The 20,733-nt window shown below is 33.9% G+C and overlaps 1 protein-coding gene across 2 annotated transcripts in view; it reads left to right on the top strand.

The window, feature by feature from the left end:
* The window catches only part of ATRNL1 (attractin like 1), a 1,271,094-nt gene that overhangs the window by 441,287 nt on the left and 809,074 nt on the right, over window positions 1-20,733 (top strand). For both annotated transcript variants that reach the window (XM_074233580.1, XM_074233579.1), the window contains exon 21: window positions 15,671-15,723. In XM_074233580.1, the coding sequence (XP_074089681.1) occupies window positions 15,671-15,723 (53 nt within the window). The remainder of the gene's footprint in view (window positions 1-15,670; window positions 15,724-20,733) is intronic.

The following is a 20,733-nucleotide window of genomic DNA, read 5'->3' as shown; positions in this document are numbered from 1 at the left end:
TCTAGAATCTGTTTAGAGTTATAATTTTACAGTATTTGGAGTTTTGAGGGAAAGAGTTTTGGGGAGTTCATTCCTCCATGCCATTATCTTGGCTCCGTTTCCTAGACCACTACTTCTAAAGGATTGTTGTATCCCCATAGATAGCATCCTGCTTTAGGAGAAGGGTAATCAGAGCTCCTGAGAGCATGAAAAAAGAGTGGATATTTCATGGCAAATAAGAAAGAAAATGATATTAGGAAAGTATGAGGAAAAAATAGACATAATCCAGGTAGTAGAAATTTATTTTTTGCTTTTTAAAAATATTTTTTCCAAATACATGCATAGTTTTCAACAGTCATTTTTTGGTAAGATTTTGAGTTTCATATTTTTCTCCCTCCCTCCTTCCCTTCTCCCTCCCCCAAACAGAAAACTATCTAATACAGGTTATATGTGTATGTTAAACATAGATCCATATTACTCTTGTTGTGAAAGAAGAATCAAAACAAGAAAAAAATAGAGTGAAAAAACATAATACATAAGACAACTTTTAAAAATTGAATATAGCTTGTTTTGGGCTGAATTTAAACTCCATTACTTCTTCTTTGGATATGGATGGTATTTTCCATCACAAGTCTTTTAGAATGGTCTTTGATCATTATACTTTGAAATGAACAAGTTCATCATAGTTGATCATCACACAGTGTTAATGGGTACAGTGTTCTTTTGATTATATTCAATTCACTCAGCATCAGTTCATGCAAGTCTTTCCAGGCTATTTTGAAGTCCTGTCCCTCATGATTTCTAATAGAACAATAGTGTTCTATCACGTATATAAACCACAGTTTGTTCAGCCATTCCCCAATTGACGGACATCCCCTCAATTTCTAATTCTTTGTCACAAAAGAGCTACTATGTATATTTTTATACATGTGGATTGTTTTTACCATTTTTTGAGATCTTTTCAGGATACAGACCCATTAGTGACATTGCTAGATAAAAGAGAATGCTCAGTTTTATTGTCCTTTGGGCATAATCTCAGCTTGCTCTTCAAAAAAACGGAATCAGTTCACAACTCCAGCACAATGCATTAATGTCTCAGTCTTATCACATCCCTTCCAAATCATTTTACTTTTTTAGTCATATTGGTCTATCTGATAGGTGTGAGGTGGTACCTCAGAGTTGTTCTAATTTGCAGTGCTCTAATCAATAATGATTTGGAATGTTTTTTCTTATGACTATAGAGAGCTTTAATTTCTTCATCTGAGAATTGCCTTTTCATTTCCTTTGAATATTTATTAATTGAGGAATGATTTGATTTCTTATAAATCTGACTCAACTATATATATTTTACAAGTGAGTCATTTATCAGAAAAACTTGAAAATATCTGTAAAAACTGTTTGCCAACTTACTGGACAATAGAGATTTCTATGTAATACCACTACTGTTCTCTATTTCCTGCAGGCATTGGTATTTTTAAGAGTAAGGCACAAAAAGGGGCAGCTAGGTGGCACAGTGGATAAAGCACTGGCCCTGGAGTCAGGATTACCTGGGTTCAAATCTGGTCTCAGACACTTAATAATTACCTAGCTGTGTGCCTTGGGCAAGCCACTTAACCCCATTTGCCTTGCAAAAACCTAAAAAATAAAAAAATAAAAAAGAGTAAGGCACAAAAGAAAAAAGAGGGCTAAGATAAAGATGCAAAAACAAAGAAATTGTTTAAAGGGCACACTCAAAATAGGTACTTTGACAGCTTTCATTCCTTTAGGAAAATAGACTAAACTAAAAAAGAATAATGATCATGACTCAAAGAAAAAATAGAAAAGAAGGAAAAAAATGACAAATTCTTTCAAGAAAAAGAGCAAATAAAATTTTTTAAAACTAAAATGGAAGGAAATGAAAGAATTTCAATTAACTAAACTAATTAACTAAATAATAATAATAATGATGATGACAACAATAGCAACAATTACACCTAGCATTTACCATGTATTGGGCACTGTGCTGTATTTTTATAAATGTCATTTAAATTGATTCTCACAAAAGTCCTCAGAAGTATTTGACATCTCCATTTTATAAATTAAGAAACTGAGGCACACAGGTTAAGTAACTTGCATAAGATAAGCTAAGTACTAGTGTATCTAGAATTATTGTCTGAGGCAAGATTTAAATTCTCATCTTGATTCCAGGCCCTATCTACTTTCTACCTAGTTGCCACTAGATGAAAGGGATGGAGAAGAGGAAATAATTAGAGAATTAAATAAAATGAAAAAATGAAAAGGAATCAGTAAGTTAACTAAAGTCTCCAACAAGGGAAAAGACCAATAAATTTGGAGGGAGGAGATGACTTGAGGGTGAGAAGTGAGGGTGAAAGAAAGAAAGCTTATGAGAAAAGAATTGTCTTAAAGGATTAAAGTTAAATTAACTTAGAAGATAGAGTACATTTTTTAAAGAGCAAGAGAAAAAACAAATTCAGGAAAATTTACATTAGAAACAAATAGAGGTTATATAAAATTCTTATAACTTTAAAAGTGAATGAATTAAACCAGTGGTTTCAAAACTCAAATAGAAACAAGGGTCATCAAATTGTACATAATCATTTCTTAGACTTAGAAATCCACATATTAATATTATCTATTTTCTGTTATATTTTTCATATTTTTATTTATTTAAAAATATATTTTCTGAGATTAGCCTGGTTTGTACTGCCTTGGAATGTAGCAGCATACCTTCTGGATGCTTTAATCATCCAATAAAATGGAAGAGTGATAGATTGATAATAACACCCTACAACTTGATGCTTACAAGAAAAATACCTTAAAAGAAAGACATACACAAAATAAGACTGACTATATAGAAAGCAATTTTTCTTTGCATCAACTGAATTCGAAAGCAAGAATATCAATTCTGTTATATGACAAACAAAGCATGGTATTCACAATCTAAACAGTGAGTAATAAGGAACTTACATGATACTGAAAGAAACAATAAAGAAGTCAATATCGGTATTAAAATTGTATACTTCAAATTATATGGCATATAAATTAAGAGAAATTATAAGAAGACATTAATAGTATTAGACTTCAGTTTTTCTCTGTTTTTAGTTAACCTTATCAGAAATATGAACAAAGAGTAAAATAAATAATTTTTTAAATTGCTGGATAAATTAAAACTAAAAGATTTATGATATAAAGATTGACAAAGCAAAAATAAAACAGTCACTATTTCCTGATAATACAGAGAATCCTAGGGAATAAACAGAAATACTAATGGAAACAATAGTAAAGATGCAAGCTACAAAACAAACTCACAAAATCAATTAAATTTTCAAAAAACAATGAAAAATTTCAAGGGACACTCAGAATAGAAAATCTCATTCAAAATAAAAATAAAATGAATATAATATTTTGGAATCAGTCTACCAAAATCTACAAAATATTTTTATAAATGCAACTACACTTTGGTACTTGAAGAAATAAAGATTTGAGACTATTGCATTGGAGAAGACAGGTATTTGCCCTTGAAAGTGAGACTTGTTTCAATTTCTGCCACATAAAAGCTATGTGACCGTAAACAAGCTGCTTAATCTATCAGGGCTATAGGTGACTTAATAAAAAATACAAATTATAGAAAAGTTGCTCATCTTCATTGATACATGGAATTCTTTTTGCCAATGAAATCAGGGATTTGGTTCAACATTTTAGAAATGGTGGACTACGAAGTATATACATGACTGAGCTATGTCTAATTATAAAAAAGAGTGCCAAAAAAGCTAATTTACAATTTAATTCTTTACCAAACTATAAAAGGAGTACCTTATGATAAAATAATAAACATGTAGAATAAAAAATATATTGACTATCAAGAGAAATACTGAAAAAAGGCAGGAATGTAGGAGCAATATTGTTGCTTGTAATCTCCTCCTTAAGATGTGAAGTTGAAGCCAGAGACTGTCTTTTGTTATTTTTTGGATCCTCTCTCTTTAGCACAGTATCTGGGACATAGTAACTTAATAAATGTTTATTGACTATCATTCACAGACAGAATCAGAAACAAAGTAATTCAATGACCCTCTGTTTTACCTGCAGAGCCCTTTGTAATCGACTTTCCTCCTACATCTCCAATTTTCTTATACTCCATTCTCCATCATGTACTCTTTGATTCAGTGGTACTGGCCTTCTTTCTATACCTTGATCAAGACATTCTATTTCAGTTCTGGGCATTTTCTCTGACTATCCCCATTCCTGGACCTTTTCATCTTCATTTTCAGATATCAGATTTCTTGTCTTGATTTAAATTCCAATTAAAATCCCATCTTCTACAAGAAGCCTATCCTGAACCTTCTAAATTCTAGTAACTTTCCTCTTTCAATAACTTTCTAATTATGAGACTGAGCAAGCCAAGGAAACCAAGAACTGAAGAAGAGAAGAGAGAACTGCTTAGAGAATCTTAGGGAATAAGCAACAAAATTAATTGAAAATGGCAATATTTATAAATTACACAATTTTATTCAGTTCAGTTCAGCAAATACTCATCAAGCCTCTACGACATGCCATACACTGAACTAAAAGCTAGGAATACAAATAAGAAAAAGAAATGATCTGCTCTCAAGGAGTTTACAATCCAATGGGGAAAGAAAAGGCACAAAAGGAAACTTACTCATTGGAGGTAGGGACAATAAAAGACAATTAGATATGTTGATGGGAATTGGAATGCAAGTTTTTAAACTATAAAATAATCACATAAATGTTAGTATTTTTGTTTGTTACTAAAAAACTACCGCACAAACCTAACTAGAGAATGCATAGCATATTAGGAAATTTACCTATTAAAGTACAATAATACGATCATATATGTATATTCAATTCAAATCAATAAACATTTATTAAGAGCTTGCCCTGTGCTTAGTATGATGTTAAAGCCCAGGAATACAAATGGGGGGGGGGGGGAAGAAACATTCTTTGCCTTCAAAGAGTTTACTACTGAATGCATACAAGACACAGAAGGAAAATGGAAAGTTTGGAAGGTACCCCCAAGGACACCCACATAGAGGGTATCTTGTTGTATAGATTTCAAACCAAACTGAGGCGTTCATATAGAATGGAAAGTATAGAAAGAGCTGGAAAATTCAGATCCATCTTTCTATAAAAGAAAGCTTTGGGAATATTTTTGGGCCCTACCTCGTAGCCTTCTAGTTAGAGGTGAGAGGAGACTGAAAGAGCGGTAAAGGTGTTTCCAAGTATCCAAGGCAATACATTAGTAAGATGATGAATGGATTTTAAGTGATCAGCTCATCCTTCTCTGAAGAGTTCAAACATACCCCTCCACAAATGTGTGGATATAAGTGTTTTGTGTATGTGTGTGTGTGTGTGTGTGTGTGTGTGTGTGTGTGTATACACATATATGCATATATATATAATTATACATAAACATAACCATACAGCACTCTTGATATAAAGATAGATGTAAACATTCAAGAAACAGTAATTGTTCATAATGGATAGACTGAGCGAATATAATAAAAATGATAGTACTAATTAAATTATTTTGAACCATAGCAATCAAAATACCAAATAATTACTTTATAGAACTAGAAAAATAATAACAAAATTCATCCAGGGGAACAGATCTCAAGGAAAATAATGGGGGGGGATGGAAGAAGGGATTTAGCCATTGGATCATAAATTATAACATAAATATAAAGTATTAATCTTCAAAACTTTTCAGATCTGCTTAAAATGTGGAGAAATAAATCAGTGGAACAGATTAATTATATGATACAAAGACTTAGTAGCCTTGTAAATTAATATTTAATAAATGCAGTGTTCTCATCTACTGTGGTAAAGGAGTTGCCAATTGACAGAAACTTCTGAGAAATAAAACATGTGTGCTTTCTATGTGATTTTCACACAAAGTGGATAGATATTGAGTCAGAACAAAAGCATATATTTTTTAAAAATACCCCTTTTATGGCAAGGTATTAGTGTAAGTCATTTCTATATTATTAAAACAAGCAACTGAGGCACAGATATTGTGTATCAGAATATGTAGGGAACAAAGAATATCTCATTGTAATTTAATCTTGGAATGATAGTGGGGAAAGATAGAAGAACCCCATTTCTATTACCATTATTGTATTTCTTTGTGGCAGCCTAATTACTTGATCATAGTACTTATTAAACCTCTTCACCTAAAACAAGATTAAAAAAAAACATAAACTTTTTTTTTGTAAAGCACTTTAAAATCTTTGGACAGACTCTAAGAACATTTTAAGTGGAAAGGGTAATAACAATGTTATATTAATCTAAGTGCTCCTCCTAAGAGTTGAATATATTTCAGAGATAAAATATGTCTACCTTAGTTTCAACATTATATTTTAAACATCCTGTAATTTGGCTTTTTGGAAAAGTACAAAACAATTACTTCAATAACTAAAATGTATAATGGTAGAACTAATTCACTGAATAGCAGTTTTATAATTGGAACTATATTTCTTGACTTATTCAAAGCAATTCACATGAGCTACCCTATGCATGCTTAATGGAGAATAGGAACCATTTGGGAATAGAATTAAACTGGTACTTGGTGTATGAATACATATATATATACATATATATATATATATGCATGTATCACATACATATTTCTAGAAATAACCATTAACATTGCATTAGATTATTTTCTCTAACCAAATTAATTCTTCTTCAGGTTTTTTCCTTCTGTCTTTTCAATTGATAAGTATATTTTAAGGAGTGTATATACATACATATATATATATATATTAGCACATTTTCGTATATTCTTGCTAACATTTTTAATATTTATAAAACCTTTGGAATTAAAGTATAAATCCTAAAGCATAATGCATACTATTGTGATACATTGTAAAATCATGTAGTTATGTTATATATATATATATATTATGATAATTTATCAAAAATCATATTAAATTAAATAACATTTTATTTCCTTAAAAATGAATTGCTCTCTTTTCTAGTTGTTCTCAAGACTAGATGTCTCTCAAACCTTAATTTAGATAAAATTGTAAAATGGTGCATAATCAGAAAAATTCAGTGCATTTTTAATGCATTACAGTGAAACCTCATCATAGTATGAAGGGTTTTTTGAAGGTGATGACAGGAGACCCACAAGTTTTAATAGCATTTATAAAGTCAAAAGACTTCCAGGATAAGTCATATGATGAACTCTGAATGACATTCAAGAATTAGCCTAAATACAGAGTATCATGACCACAAAGTTGATCCCAAGGACACAAATATTTTGGATAATGACAATTCCTATTATAGAAAAAAATATATAAAACAGTCCCTTATTCCTGTGTAGTATCTTTCCATTTTTCTTTTATTAATTGCAGAATGATGGGAAAAGGAAGAATATTTGTTAAAAATTATATAGTTCTTAGATATGCATCAAACAGTCTTTTAATTGTTGGACCTCTTAATATTAAATACTTGATCATTAGCTAATGAATTGTTGCACCACTTTCAGGAACTAAGCTACATCTAAAACCCTTCCATATTTTTGGGTTTCCTTATTCATCAACTGTTATCTTAACAATTTATATGGAGGATGAATTGGACACAGGAGAAACTAAAGACAAAGAAGCCCTTATATTTATTGCTTACAACATGAATGAAGAACTGAAATAAATTTTATTTTGTATGTATGTATATATATACATATATTACACACACACACACACACACATATATATATATATATACATAATTTCCTAGAGATGTTAATATAATTACAGTATGTTCTAGTCAGCATGCATGTTTCTATTTTTCTTCCTGTAAATTAATGGAATAGAGTTATATTACTGAAATTCTTGTTCTTAAAGGACATATTTGACTTCTTTAGTTGAATATGACTTACCAGTTTAAGTGAACATGAATCTGAGAAATTTGAATCATCAGAGCTATTTTAAATCCATTAAAAACTGATTATAGTACCCTCTCAGGATATGAGACCTATGGATCAGGATCTTCTCAAAATCATGTATTTGCTTTCGTTAAGAAACGAGCATCAGTTCATGCCAAGAGACATTCAATCATTGTATTAATTTAAAGGACAAGAAAAATTAACTCACTGTAGGTATGAAGGATACTCTCCCATGGGTGACCCATACTATCATTTGGACTACATATATAAAAAGCAATTCTATGAGTAGGAAACATGAACAGAAAAGACAAATACTCTATACAAATTCTACCAAGTTACATACAAGAAAGATGTGTTTGTGTGGTGTGTGTGTGTGTGTGTGTGTATGTGTGTGTGTATGTGTGTGTGTGTGTGTTTTAATTCATACTTACTGAAGGTCTACCTCAGGATGCAAAGTTAATACTACAGCTAAGAGTACACATTTGCTTTCTCTGAAAGTCTCTTTGATAAGAGTGAATGCCTCTTCATTGATACCTCTGTCAGATTTGAATGTTCACCCCTCTTTTATGATTGCTGTCTGCATTTATTCACTCCTCTTTATTTTAGTTGTTTGAAGTATTTGAGATGCAGATAATCTCTTCTGTTCTCTTTATTAAAATGTTTCAAAGTGTTCTTTATTATTGAATGTCCAATTTTTGTCTTGTATGGTTAGGCTTCGATTTGCTAAATAGGTCATCTGGAGAAGCATCCTGTGCTCCAGCTCTTTTCTGAATACCTTTTTCCATCCCTCCTCCATTTTTTCTAATGTGTAGGAGTAATTTTAATATTATTCAAAATTCTTTGCTTTTGTATTTGAAGGTCAATTGCTTATAGAACTCTTTTCAGAATTGAATTGTTAAATTCAGCTGCCACATGTCTTAGACCTTACATTCTTTTTTTTTGTTTGTTTTTGTTTGGTTTGGTTTTAATTATTTTTTAACTCGAATTTCATTTTCAATGTTTAGAAGTTCTGAGCACTTCCCTTCTTTTATTGTCTTCATTATGGTGTTGAGGTTTTTTGTTCTGCCATGTTCTTCTGGAAGACCTATAATACTTAGATTGTCTTTCTACATCCCATTTGTGACAGGCATGTCTTTTTTTACATAGCAAGGACATTAACCCTTAATGTTATTGTTCTTTTTATCCTCTTCTTCTAGATTGCTTTTCAATTCTGTGCATTTCTATTCCTAATCTATTGGTCTCTCTTTTGTTTCTTTACTGAGGCTTGCCCTTGCAAATTCAAGTTTTTTTTCTTTTCTGTTTTCTTTTGATTATTTAAGTCATAAATTCTGCTCTCAAAATTTCATTTCTTTTTTAAGCCACTTAGGAACAACATGTTATGGTTCCATGTTCTCTTCAACTTCTGCAGGGTCCTCCCTCTCAACAAATGTTGCATAATTTCCCTTCATTTTGCAGTATTTATTAATTATACCTAAAAATTTATAAGATCTTTAGACCATTTTCTTTCTGACATTACTTTTTTTCCTATTGATTTATCTGTTTATGATAAAGGTCTTTGAGATTTCATCTTACTTTAATCTTTAGTACTTTTTGTCTCCTCTCCCTTATTTTCCTTCTTGTTCACTTCTCCCCTTTGTATCCTCAGAGGCTGGATCTTAAAATTTCTTAGCCTCTTCTGACATCAGGTACATAGTTCATCATCCTAGGTCTCTAGCCAGTTGATCTTAACTGGATGATCTTAACTAGACTCAGTTGGATACCATTCTCCTCCCTGAGACTTGGCAGAGTGCTGCACAGCACCACACAGTCAGTGAGCCTGTCTGACCACTTCCTTTATTATTTAGTTCTTTGATTTGATACTGATGGTTCAGAGCCTATTGGCATCAGAAGTTCAGAGCCTGCTTTTCCTACCATGGGCAGTTCAGAGCTCTATGTTATTGTTACTTTCAGATTGTAACCTCTCACATGTTTTTATCCTTGAAGGGCTTTGGCCAAGTATTCTGAGGAAGCCTAAGAAAATTTCCATGGCTGGTAAGGAGGGTCTGTGTGGCATTGGAAAAGGGGGGGGGCAAAATGTAGGGACAGATTGTGGTATAAATCTCTATTATCTCCTTTTGTCTGCTAGTGAGGAATTGATGGCAGTAGCAGGTTAGGGAGGGGTCTTGATTGAACTCAGAGTCAGTAAGTATCAGTTCTTTCATTTTTTTTAATCTCAGTTTGGATTTTTGTCTATCAACTTGTCTTGTGATCCAGAACCTACTCGTTTTCTTGAATTTTTTGACGATAACCACCAAATCCTAGAAAAGTCTTTCTGAAGATCCTTTAAATATGGCTTTTTGACAGATACCTTTATTTTTCCTTGGTCAGTGCTCTTTTCTACTGAGATACTATCTGACTTAATTATTTGACAGAGAAGCTATTTGTCCATTGACGATTTCAGATTAGAATCTTCTAGCCAGTCCAATACATTTTATTATTCTTTTCTCATGTGTGTATTTGTCTTCCTGAGGAAAATGATATCATTCATTTATAACACCTTCACATAATTTGTATCTTCTGCTTCCTTCCCTATTTGTTTTTAAAGAGTGAGAAGTGTCCTGGAAATTCACGAAGAGAATAAACATGTGCAAGGGGGGAAATGCATCAAAGGGTCCTTCTCCCCACACATAGTACATATATGTACCAATCACATGAATGAAGGGTTCACGTATAGGGAAAAACACGACCAGGACATAAAGCTTCCAAGGCAATTGCACCTCCACTATCCTCCAGTGATTTTGACATTCTACCCTCTGCTAGTTTTTTTATGGCATCACATTGACTCTTCTGGGTATTTTTACTCCCCTCATCATCAGTGAAGTGCTCCCTTTTAACATTTGAAGTCTTCAGCCTCTTTAGGGCCATCTGCTATTCTCAGCTGCCATCTGTTGAGGTTTAGTAACTAGTAGATCTCTCCCTTGCAAAGGAGCACTACAAGTTTTTCAGTGTATAGTCTAGAACTAGAATCATTATGCCTTTCCAAGTGGCCAACAAAGTCCTCATCAATTTTACATCTGTTATTTTGACCTTTTTTCTTGAAAGCTAACTTTGATTCCCTTCAATTGCCCCTTCATTTGACGAATTGTCTGATGGGTTTAGAAATTTCTTTTTAACGTCTTCTAAATGCTAAACAATTAAATCGTTCATAAGCCAACTCAAGGGAATTCTCTAGCTAAAACTCAAGGGGAGAAGTGTGAGATTTGTGGCAACAAGATTCATCTTAGTTCCTATAATGCTTCTTGATTAATATACAAATTAACCTAGGGCAAGAAGTTAGGGTAAATGAAGCAGTAAAGATTTGGTCATAACTATATTGGTTTATATTTTAACAATTCTGAATACCTATAAGCTACAAAATAACTGATTATGTAGCATTTTCTGACCAACATGAAATGCTCATGTCTCTACATTTACAAAAGGGGTTAATTACAAAAGTGAACAAGGTGTTCAATGGTCACACACGATAATAGGCAAAATCCTCTCTACAATATATCAGTTATCGAGCCTTTACCTGGCTATATCCAATGATGAGGAACTCAAACCTTAACAATAAAATACATTCCATTTTTAGGTGGGTATTAGTTTTTCTGCCTTGCTGTAACACCTACTGGGCAGAAGTTCCCTTGTATGCTTTAGGAGCTACCTAATTTCATATTTTTTCCCCTGCTAAAATGATTCATGATTTTTTGGCTCTAAAATTTTTAAAAAACCTTATCCATAAAAACAAGTCTGATGGTGCTTCAACTTAAGAATAAAAGTGCCAAATGACTAAAAAAAATATGACAATAACTTCTTGATCAGTATAATCAATCCACAGTACTTTTCAGTTCATTGTCTTGCTACAGTAGTGGGTTGCTTGAACAATATAAACTTCAGGTAACCAAAATGAAAAGCTTTATAATTCAACATATTTGGGAAAATGGATCAGTAGTTGGACTCTTAATGTCAATATTATCTACTTAAAGTCACTTTATAAAAATTTCTTGTAATTTCCTAAAGTTAGTTTTTTGAGGTTGCTCTGGCTCTTTGAATGACATCCATTTGAACAAGAAAGTTACGGCCACAATGCAGGGAATAATTTGTTTACCCCTTTCTGTTCTTAGAGCACTATAGTTAAGATGGTGAGAGACTAAATTGCAACAATTCAGGTTTAGACTTGTGATGGAAAAGGGACTTGTAACTGTTGGTAAATTGATCCTACTATACAACGTTGCTTGTATTTAATAAAAGGGATAAAGTTTGAAGAGGGAGAGTGAAGAACAAAAATGCAGCACTCAGAGATTTTAAAGAACTAAACCTACTTCAATAATGACTGATGATTAACTTTTGGGCATTCTTAGTGATTCATTTGTTTTTATGTAGTAGCTCTAGACAGAAAAAATAATTATTATACGCTTCCAATTTCAAAAGGAGGATTTGAGGAGTTAAAAAAAAATCAAACCCTATATTGTGTCTTTAGGGGATGACATTAGGAAAATTAAAGGGCTATGGCATGTCTAATTTGTTTCCCAAAGCCATAAAGCTAATCACTCTTCTTGCTATTCATTTTTATAAAATATGTAATTTATATGGCAAATATAAAAATAAGAAAAATAGCAAAATAATATGTAATCTAATTAATTAGTCTACTGATATTATATTCTGTTTTAATTACATGTGTTATATGAAAGTAGGAAAATAGAACTGATTATTACCAATCTCTCTTCTTGACTATCCATCATAAATGGCATTGTAAAGATTAATTTATTCATCTGTACAAAACAAACTGAAAACATATATTTTGTTACATCAATATGTAAATGAATCTATTATCTCTTTCTTACATTCCTTCCAACAAAGTAGACCTTATCCATCCATACCTTCCTATCCTGTGGAATTCTTAAAAACATTCTCTAAAAATCATTCATAGAAAATCTACCCAATGTACAAAATTCTCTCTCTTTGTCTACCCCTCCCCTCTTCTCCCTGCCCCCTCTCTCTTTCACCTGTCTTACCCCTCTCTCTTTCAACCTATCATAACCCCCTCTTTGTCTTTCATTATTCCATGATTACCAATGAAGCACATAGCCCCATGCCATACATTTCTTTAGTCACAGGATTAATCTATCTTCTTCACCACCCACACATTTCTTTCAAGGAAGTCATTTTCAGTAATGCACTATAGTTTCCTCATACTTATCTTGATCTCCATTGTTTACTAGGCTAACTGAAATGTTAATACTTTGGAGATTATAATGTCCTGTAATGTAATATCATATAAGATTAATGGATGATGTTGACATTATGAAAATGAGTCTTTGTTTCAAAGAACATCTTGAGATCATTCAAAGTACTACTTAGGGGCAGCCAGGTGGACATAGTGAACAGAGCACTTGTCCTGGAGTCAGGACTACCTGAGGTCAAATCCAGCCTTAGATACTTGATGCTTACTTACTGGTTTTGTGACCCTGGGTAAATCACTTTTGTTGCCTTGACAACAAAACAAAAGAAAAGAAGAAAAGAACAAAAAAAGAAAGTGCTGCTTAGTTTTTCAAACTTTGTTTAACTATGCTTATAATTAGTTAATTGTTGTCCTTGCGAATGGAAGAAGACCATGACATCAAATGATTGATAACATGACTTGAACAATATTTATATATATATATATATATATATATATATATATATATATATATATATATATATTAAAAGTGAAGGGAATGTTGTGCAAAGACATTCTTCTCATTGACTTTTTCAAAACCATTTTCATCCTATGACCTGACTTGATAGGTGTCAGGACTTTTGGTGATGGTCTGGAAGCTGAGGGAATCCCTGGACTTTAGATTAAGATGCCTCCCATATCACCAAGGAACCACCTTGCTCCAACAATGTCTGGCATAGCACTAGTATGTGGTTTTCTGACAAAAAATTAGAAATAACATGCTATTCTGTCTCTCCATGGTCTATTGAATTGTTCTACTCAGCTCTTTAATCATAAAAAGACTGGTTTCGTGAAAGCTGCTGGGTGGGTCATCCCTAGTCAGCATTGTTTATGGTAAGAACTACAAATGTATCTGATCATCTTCAAACCAGACTTTCATTCTTGACTAATGAAAACATTCTTGGCCAATGGTTTTCTCTCTTCTGATTCCTTCTCCCTCTTTAAGAAGTCAAGCTATTTGATACTGATTATACATGTGAAGTCATGTAAAACATATTGCCTAAAACAAAACAGAAAAAAAAATTAGTTTAAAAAAAGGTTGCTTCAATATGCATTCAGGGTTCATCAAGTCTCTATTAAGTAGGTAGCATTTTTTATCATGGGTCCTTTGAAATTATCTTGGTTCAGTGTCATGAACAGACCAACTAATCTTTTCACAGTTTATCATCCTTACCATACTTCTGTCAGTATTTTCAATGTTAGCTTAGAGAAATGAAGAGAGTAGCAGCCCAGATGAGAGTTTAGGAGAGAAGAAAATTCTGCCCTGACAGATTTTTGCTTAGATGTATTTCCATGGTAGATGGGACAAAGGTGGTGTTTGAGGAATGGTTTAGCACTTGGCTCCAGGTATTCTCCAATGTGTATGCCACAGGGGCAGTCCCCAAGGAGTAGCTAAAACAGCACTCATTAAGCATGAGAAGAATCTACATATTTTGTCTTCTCCTGCCCCAAAGGGTGCCAATAAAAGCCCAAAGTGGCTTAGGAAGTGGAGATCATGAAGAGTTAACACAAAATTGAGAATGCCTCTCACAGTACAGAAAAGTTTCCAAAACATTACATTTTCTCTTTGCTCAGAGTTCCCCTATTGAATACTTGTCATTTTTATTATATTTTCTCAGTCTACCCATGAGAAGTTAATAACTCTTGAACTATTTAGTTTTGTCTTTATTTGTGTGAAAACTATTTCGTAATTGTGTTCACACAGTCTATGGGTTTACCTTGGCAAGTAGACTACCAACTATTTTACTTGAACACTGGAATTACTATTACTTAACAACTTTTAGGTTACCAGTTCCCTGAGTTATTAAAAGAAAATATGAAAAAGGCTCAAAAAACCCCTACAAACAATAACTTCTTTCTTGTCTTGTCTTGTCTTGTCTTGTCTTGTCTTGTCTTGTCTTGTCTTGTCTTGTCTTTTCTCTTCTCTCCTCTCCTCTCCTCTCCTCTCCTCTCCTCTCCTCTCCTCTCCTCTCCTCTCCTCTCCTCTCCTCTCCTCTCCTCTCCTCTCCTCTCCTCTCCTCTCCTCTCCTCTCCTCTCCTCTCCTCTCCTCTCCTCTCCTCTCCTCTCCCCTCCCCTCCCCCTCCCCCTCCCCCTCCCCCTCCCCCTCCCCCTCCCCCTCCCCCTCCCCCTCCCCCTCCCCCTCCCCCTCCCCTCCTTTTCTTTTTTGGTTTTTGCAAGACAGAGGGCTTAAGCATTTTGCCTAAGGTCATATAGTTAAGGAAGTGTTAAAATGTCTGAGGCCAGATTGAGCTCAGGTCCTCCTGACTTCAGGACCTGTGCTCTATTCACTGTACCATCACTACCCCAATAATTTATTTCTTTTTAAGAGCGTAACAGCGGAAAACCCAAGGCCCTTCTATATCAAATTTAAAGTAAAAGAACTTTGACATTTGCTTTCTTTTCCACTTGAGTATTGAATTCTGTCTTTAAAATATCTACTTTAAAGATAATTTCTCACTGTAACATTTCAATGGTTCTTTTAGTTGAATAAGACAAAGATCACTCTGTGTAAGTGCTTAATAATAATTGAGATTTTATATTTTGGCAGATGTGATTCTGAAAATCGTTATGTTGGTAACCCACTCAGAGGAACATGTTACTGTAAGTATTTGTACATTTTCATTTTCTTAACTTCTTAAAATGTTTTACATTATTGGCAATCTGAGACATTGCAACATTATTGACTTGTTTTATTTTTAAAAAAAACATCCTTGAGGTTCTAATGCTATCATTCCTATGTCAAAACATTTTCTATTTTCCTTAAACCAGTAGTAGAACTTCTACTTAGAGGTCTAGTCTAAAAATGATTATGCTGATATCTTTCTACTCATAAGACAGTATAATAGTGAACCTTTTGCTTTTAAGACAGAATTCAATAAAGTAATGTAATAGACATGGTTAGTTTTCAGTATAACATCTCTCATTGAGGTTAATTCTTGAACAAAGCATTTTTCAAAAGTGACATATTTTGGACTTAATCGAAAATACCTAGAGAATTCAAGCATTTGGAGAGGGGGCAGAGCCAAGATGGCGACAGGAGAAGAGCCTTTCTTAGGTAGTCTCTCTCCATAATATTTCAAAAAATCATAAAATAATGACTATAAATTTTTGAGAGACAGGACATACAGAGGCATCCAGTGAGACAGTTCTACAGCCCAAAAAAACTTGGAAAATAGTGGAAAGGTTCCAGTCCTTGGGGTTAGAGGGACAGCTGCCATAGTGAAGGAACTTCAGCCTCCTAGAGGCAGCACGGGGCTGTTCATGGCAGCAAGGGCAGTTTCCTGACCTACACCGTGGGTAGCACCAGGTACAACTTGGAAGATCAGAGGGGGTGGGCGGAGCAGCATGGCCACCTGCAGCCCAGATCCAGGAAGCAGGAGGAGCTGGTAAGCAGGAGCCCCCAGGCAATTGAGCCTTGAGTGCCAAAGGTAGGGGAGTGGAGAGAGTCTTCCAAGGTCTATCCTCTGTACCTGAAACAGGACTCTAGTGCTCTGACCACATTCAGATCCTGATAGCAGTCTAGGAACCTCATAGAACAGCAGGGCTTCCCCACCTCAGCCCCATGGCAGACGGGTGCTCTTGTGGTCATTCACAGACCACGAGGAAAGACAGAGCTTTATACACTGAGATCCTTTTGTTTGTGGGGGGGGGGGTGTCCCAATAATACTCAAAAACTCAGGAAGCACCCCAAAACCAGGCACAGGCTGGAGAAATGAGTAAACATAAAAAAGAGGAACATCATTGAGAAATACATTGTCTATGATCTCAAGAAGGATCAAAACATTCAATCTGAAGATGAGGAAGCACAAGATCCTGCATCTAAAGACTGCAAGAAAAACAGAAATTTGCATCAGGCTATGACAGAGCTCAAAAAAAGATTTTGAAACTCAAGTGAGGGAGATAGAAGAAAAATTGGGGAAAGAAATGAGAGAGATGTAGGGAAAACATAAAAACAAAGTCAGCAGCTTAGTCAAGGAGATCCAAAAAAACATGCTGAAAAAAATAACATGTTAAAAACCAGCATAGGTCAAATAGATAAAACAGTTCAAAAAGTTATTGAAGAGAAGAATGCTTTAAAAAGCAGAATTGGCCAGGTGGAAAAAGAGATAAAAAAAAAAAACTCTGAGGAAAAAAAATCCTCCCAATCTAGAATAGAACTAAAGGAAGCTTCTGACTTTACGAGAAGTCAAGACACAATACTTCAAAACCAAAAGAATGAAAAATTAGAAGAAAATGTGAAATATCTCATTGAAAAAACAACTGATCTGGAAAAACAGATCCAGGAAAGATAATTTAAAAATTATTGGGATAACTGAAAGTCATGATCAGGAAAAGAGGCTTGACATAGTTTTTATAGAATTCCTTCAGGAAAATTGCCCAGATTCCTAGAAGCAGAGGGCAAAATAGAAATTGAGAGAATCCACCAATCTCCCCTGGAAAGTGATCCAAAAAAAAAAACAACCCCCCCCCCCCCCCGGAATATTATAGCCAAGTTCCAGAACTCTCAAGTCAAAGAGAAAATATTACAAGCAGCCAGAAGTACACAATTCAAATATTGTGGAGCTGCAGTCAGGACCACACAGGACTTAGCAGCAACTATATTAAAGGCTCTTAGGCCTTGGAATATGAGATTCCAGAAGGCAAAACAGCTCAGAATGCAACCGAGAATCAACTACCCAACAAAAGTGAATGTCCTTTTCCAGGGAAAAAAGATGGACTTTCAATGAACAAGGGGAATTTCAAATGTTCCTGTTGAAATGGCCAGAGCTGAACAGAAAGTTTGACCTTCAACTACAGGACTCAGGTGTAGTATAGAGAGTGGAGAAGGGGAAAATATGAGGGACTTAATGATGATGAACTACATTTATTCCTGCATAGAAAAATGATACTGATAATACTCATAAGAAACTTCACATTTAATAGAGCAGGTAGAACGAGCTTTTATAGATGAAACACAGTAGACAGCTGAATTTGAAGATATAATATATTGTAAAAATGAAGTCAATGGCTAAAAGGGAAATGTAATGGGAGTAAGAGAAAGGAGAAGTGGAATAGGCTAAGATATTTCATATAAGATTTTTTTATTACAGTGAGCTATTGCAATGATATGGAAGGGTGGAAGGTGAGCAGGAATGAGGGAACCTTCACTCTCATCAGAGGTGGCTCAGAGAGGAAACAACATATATACTCAATGGGGTATAGACATCTAGAGTAAGAAGGAGAGAAGGGGGACAGTGGAAATTGGGAGATGTGAGTGATGGAGGAGAGAGTGGACCATGGGGGAGAGTGGTCAGATATAATACATTTTCTTTTTTGTACTTTTTACAAGGGGCTGAGATTGGATGTCCTGTCTGGGACCACAGGGCTGGGTGGTTGCAGGGCCTTAGGGGTGGTATGTAGGCTCAGGGATTTGAACCCAGATGCTCCTGACTCCAGGACCTGTGCTCTGTCCACTGCACCACCCAGCTGCCCCTATTATTATTATTATTTTAATTTTAATTTTTTTCTCTTTCCTTTATTGATCATGAGGGTCTATATTTTTTTGGGGTGGGGGTATTATGTTTACTCTTAAGAATATTTTAGTAATGTATAAAAATCATTTGTAAAAGTGTATGAAAAATTCATGTCAAAGAAAAAATTAAAAAAGAAATCAAGCATTTGAAACTAGTTTGAGAAAACGAATATAAATTGCAATTGAAGGAAAAAGTCACATGACAATAATTATATCTTTAGACCTGAGATACCTTAAAAGAATTTGCTGCTCTCTCTACCTTATTTTTTTTACATAGTTTAGCAAACTGTAGGGAGTGGGGGGATGGAAGCAAGATTGGGGTGAAAATTGTAAAACTCAAAATAAATAAAATCTCTCCACCTTATTAAGTAAAAATCTAAGGTGATGTTTGACCTTTGTTCTCAAAGGGAAGTGATGCCATGAAATTCAAGTGAATTGGATTTAAATTAGGGGTACTGTGCAGAGTGACCAGACTCGTTTTGTCCTTCAGAATCATCTGGGTCCAGTAATCATATATTAATCAAGGTGACTGGAGATGGTTCTAGATGTAATGGAAGAACTTGGCCTTTTAAAAACCAAGTCACAGTTTGACTGAGACAATACCAATTCAGGGATTAAGGTTAGATAAAAGCAGTCTGGGATTCAAGTAAATTAACAGCCAGTTATCTGCTTTAAAGACCATTTTAAGTATACAAAAAGATATACCGAAAAGTATTTTAATATTTCATACATTTACTACTCAAATAAGGACAATAAAAAGTACACAAAACTAGATTATATTACTCACAATAAGCAAAAATATACTTATGGAGCAAAAACAGCCACTTGACCACAGCAGCCAATATTGGAACATATGTAGAACCAAAACTCATCCTACCTATTCTAACTCTTTATTTCTTCTGACTTCCATGGTTTCTGAAATGGGCAAAAAGATAATCCTTGAAATCTATATTTCTATTGGTTCATTTTTTCCCAACTTTCTGTTGATTTCTCCATTCAGGGAACACTAACTTGCTTATAATATCTCGGGGGAATTTTGGGGTAACACAAAGCAGAAACAAATGACACCTTCTCAGCCCCTGGTTATTTCATACTTTTTTTCTTTGTATTACATGTTTGTTTATTGAATTAACAAAAATGACAGAATTAAAATGTAGTATTTCATCAAAGGCATAATGAATTTTTAGAAATGAATAAATATTACAAGCATAGTTCCCTCTTTTATTTTCATCTGTGGACAGAATGAACATAACTATTGGTGTTTACAAAACACTGTTACACAAATGGATGTTAAAAAAAAGACCAAGGAATGTAAATTTGTGATATCCACATGGCCCCTACCTTAAAAAGGATGCTGATTACAAGTGTTATTTTAACAGCCAGTTAACTAAATTCAATATAAAATTAGGTATGGTTCTGCAGAACTGTGGGCAAAACTATTGAATCTCACCACTGCATGAGAGAGAAGAGGAAAAAGAGGCCAAAAATAACTAATCCAAAAAAAGCTTTAAACTGGTAAAGTAAGACCTTCAGGGTTCTCAGTGATTAAGGCAGGTAAGAAAGAAAAGAAGGAAAGGAGCATCTTTGTATAATCCAAAAAAATTAATTGGGGAGAATAAAACCTTGGGGAGTTTCTTATCAAAAAAGAAACAATTGCTATTTTCATTCACTCTGAACCCATCAGGGTCCAAACAATAACCAAGTAGACTGAGGCTGAAACCCATTGTTGGCCATCAAGAAGAACCAGAATGACTTGAAACCTGTAAACCCAAAGAACTCTTGCCTGGCCTTTGGGCAAAACACTCACAAGTATGGGGGAAAAAAAGAGAAAGAAAGAAGAAAAAGAGGAGAAAGAAGGAAGAGAAAGAAAGAAGAAAAGGAGAAAAAGAAAGGAGAAAATTAAATATATAAATATAAAAAACTGTAAATTATCTTTATATGAAATGAATTATACTATATCTCAAAATTACCTTTATACTTTAATTCTCTAAAACTATTAGTGTCCTATCAGATTTTAAAATATTTAAATTTTTGTATGTTTTAGTTTGATAGATTACAAATTTTGGTCTTCTTTGAGAACAAAGGACAAAAAATCATCA

This window comes from Macrotis lagotis, chromosome 4 (assembly GCF_037893015.1).
Source record: "Macrotis lagotis isolate mMagLag1 chromosome 4, bilby.v1.9.chrom.fasta, whole genome shotgun sequence".
NCBI classification, from domain to species: domain Eukaryota; kingdom Metazoa; phylum Chordata; class Mammalia; order Peramelemorphia; family Peramelidae; genus Macrotis; species Macrotis lagotis.
Note: the sequence above shows the minus strand (reverse complement) of the source record. Positions and strands in the feature narration are given on the sequence as shown.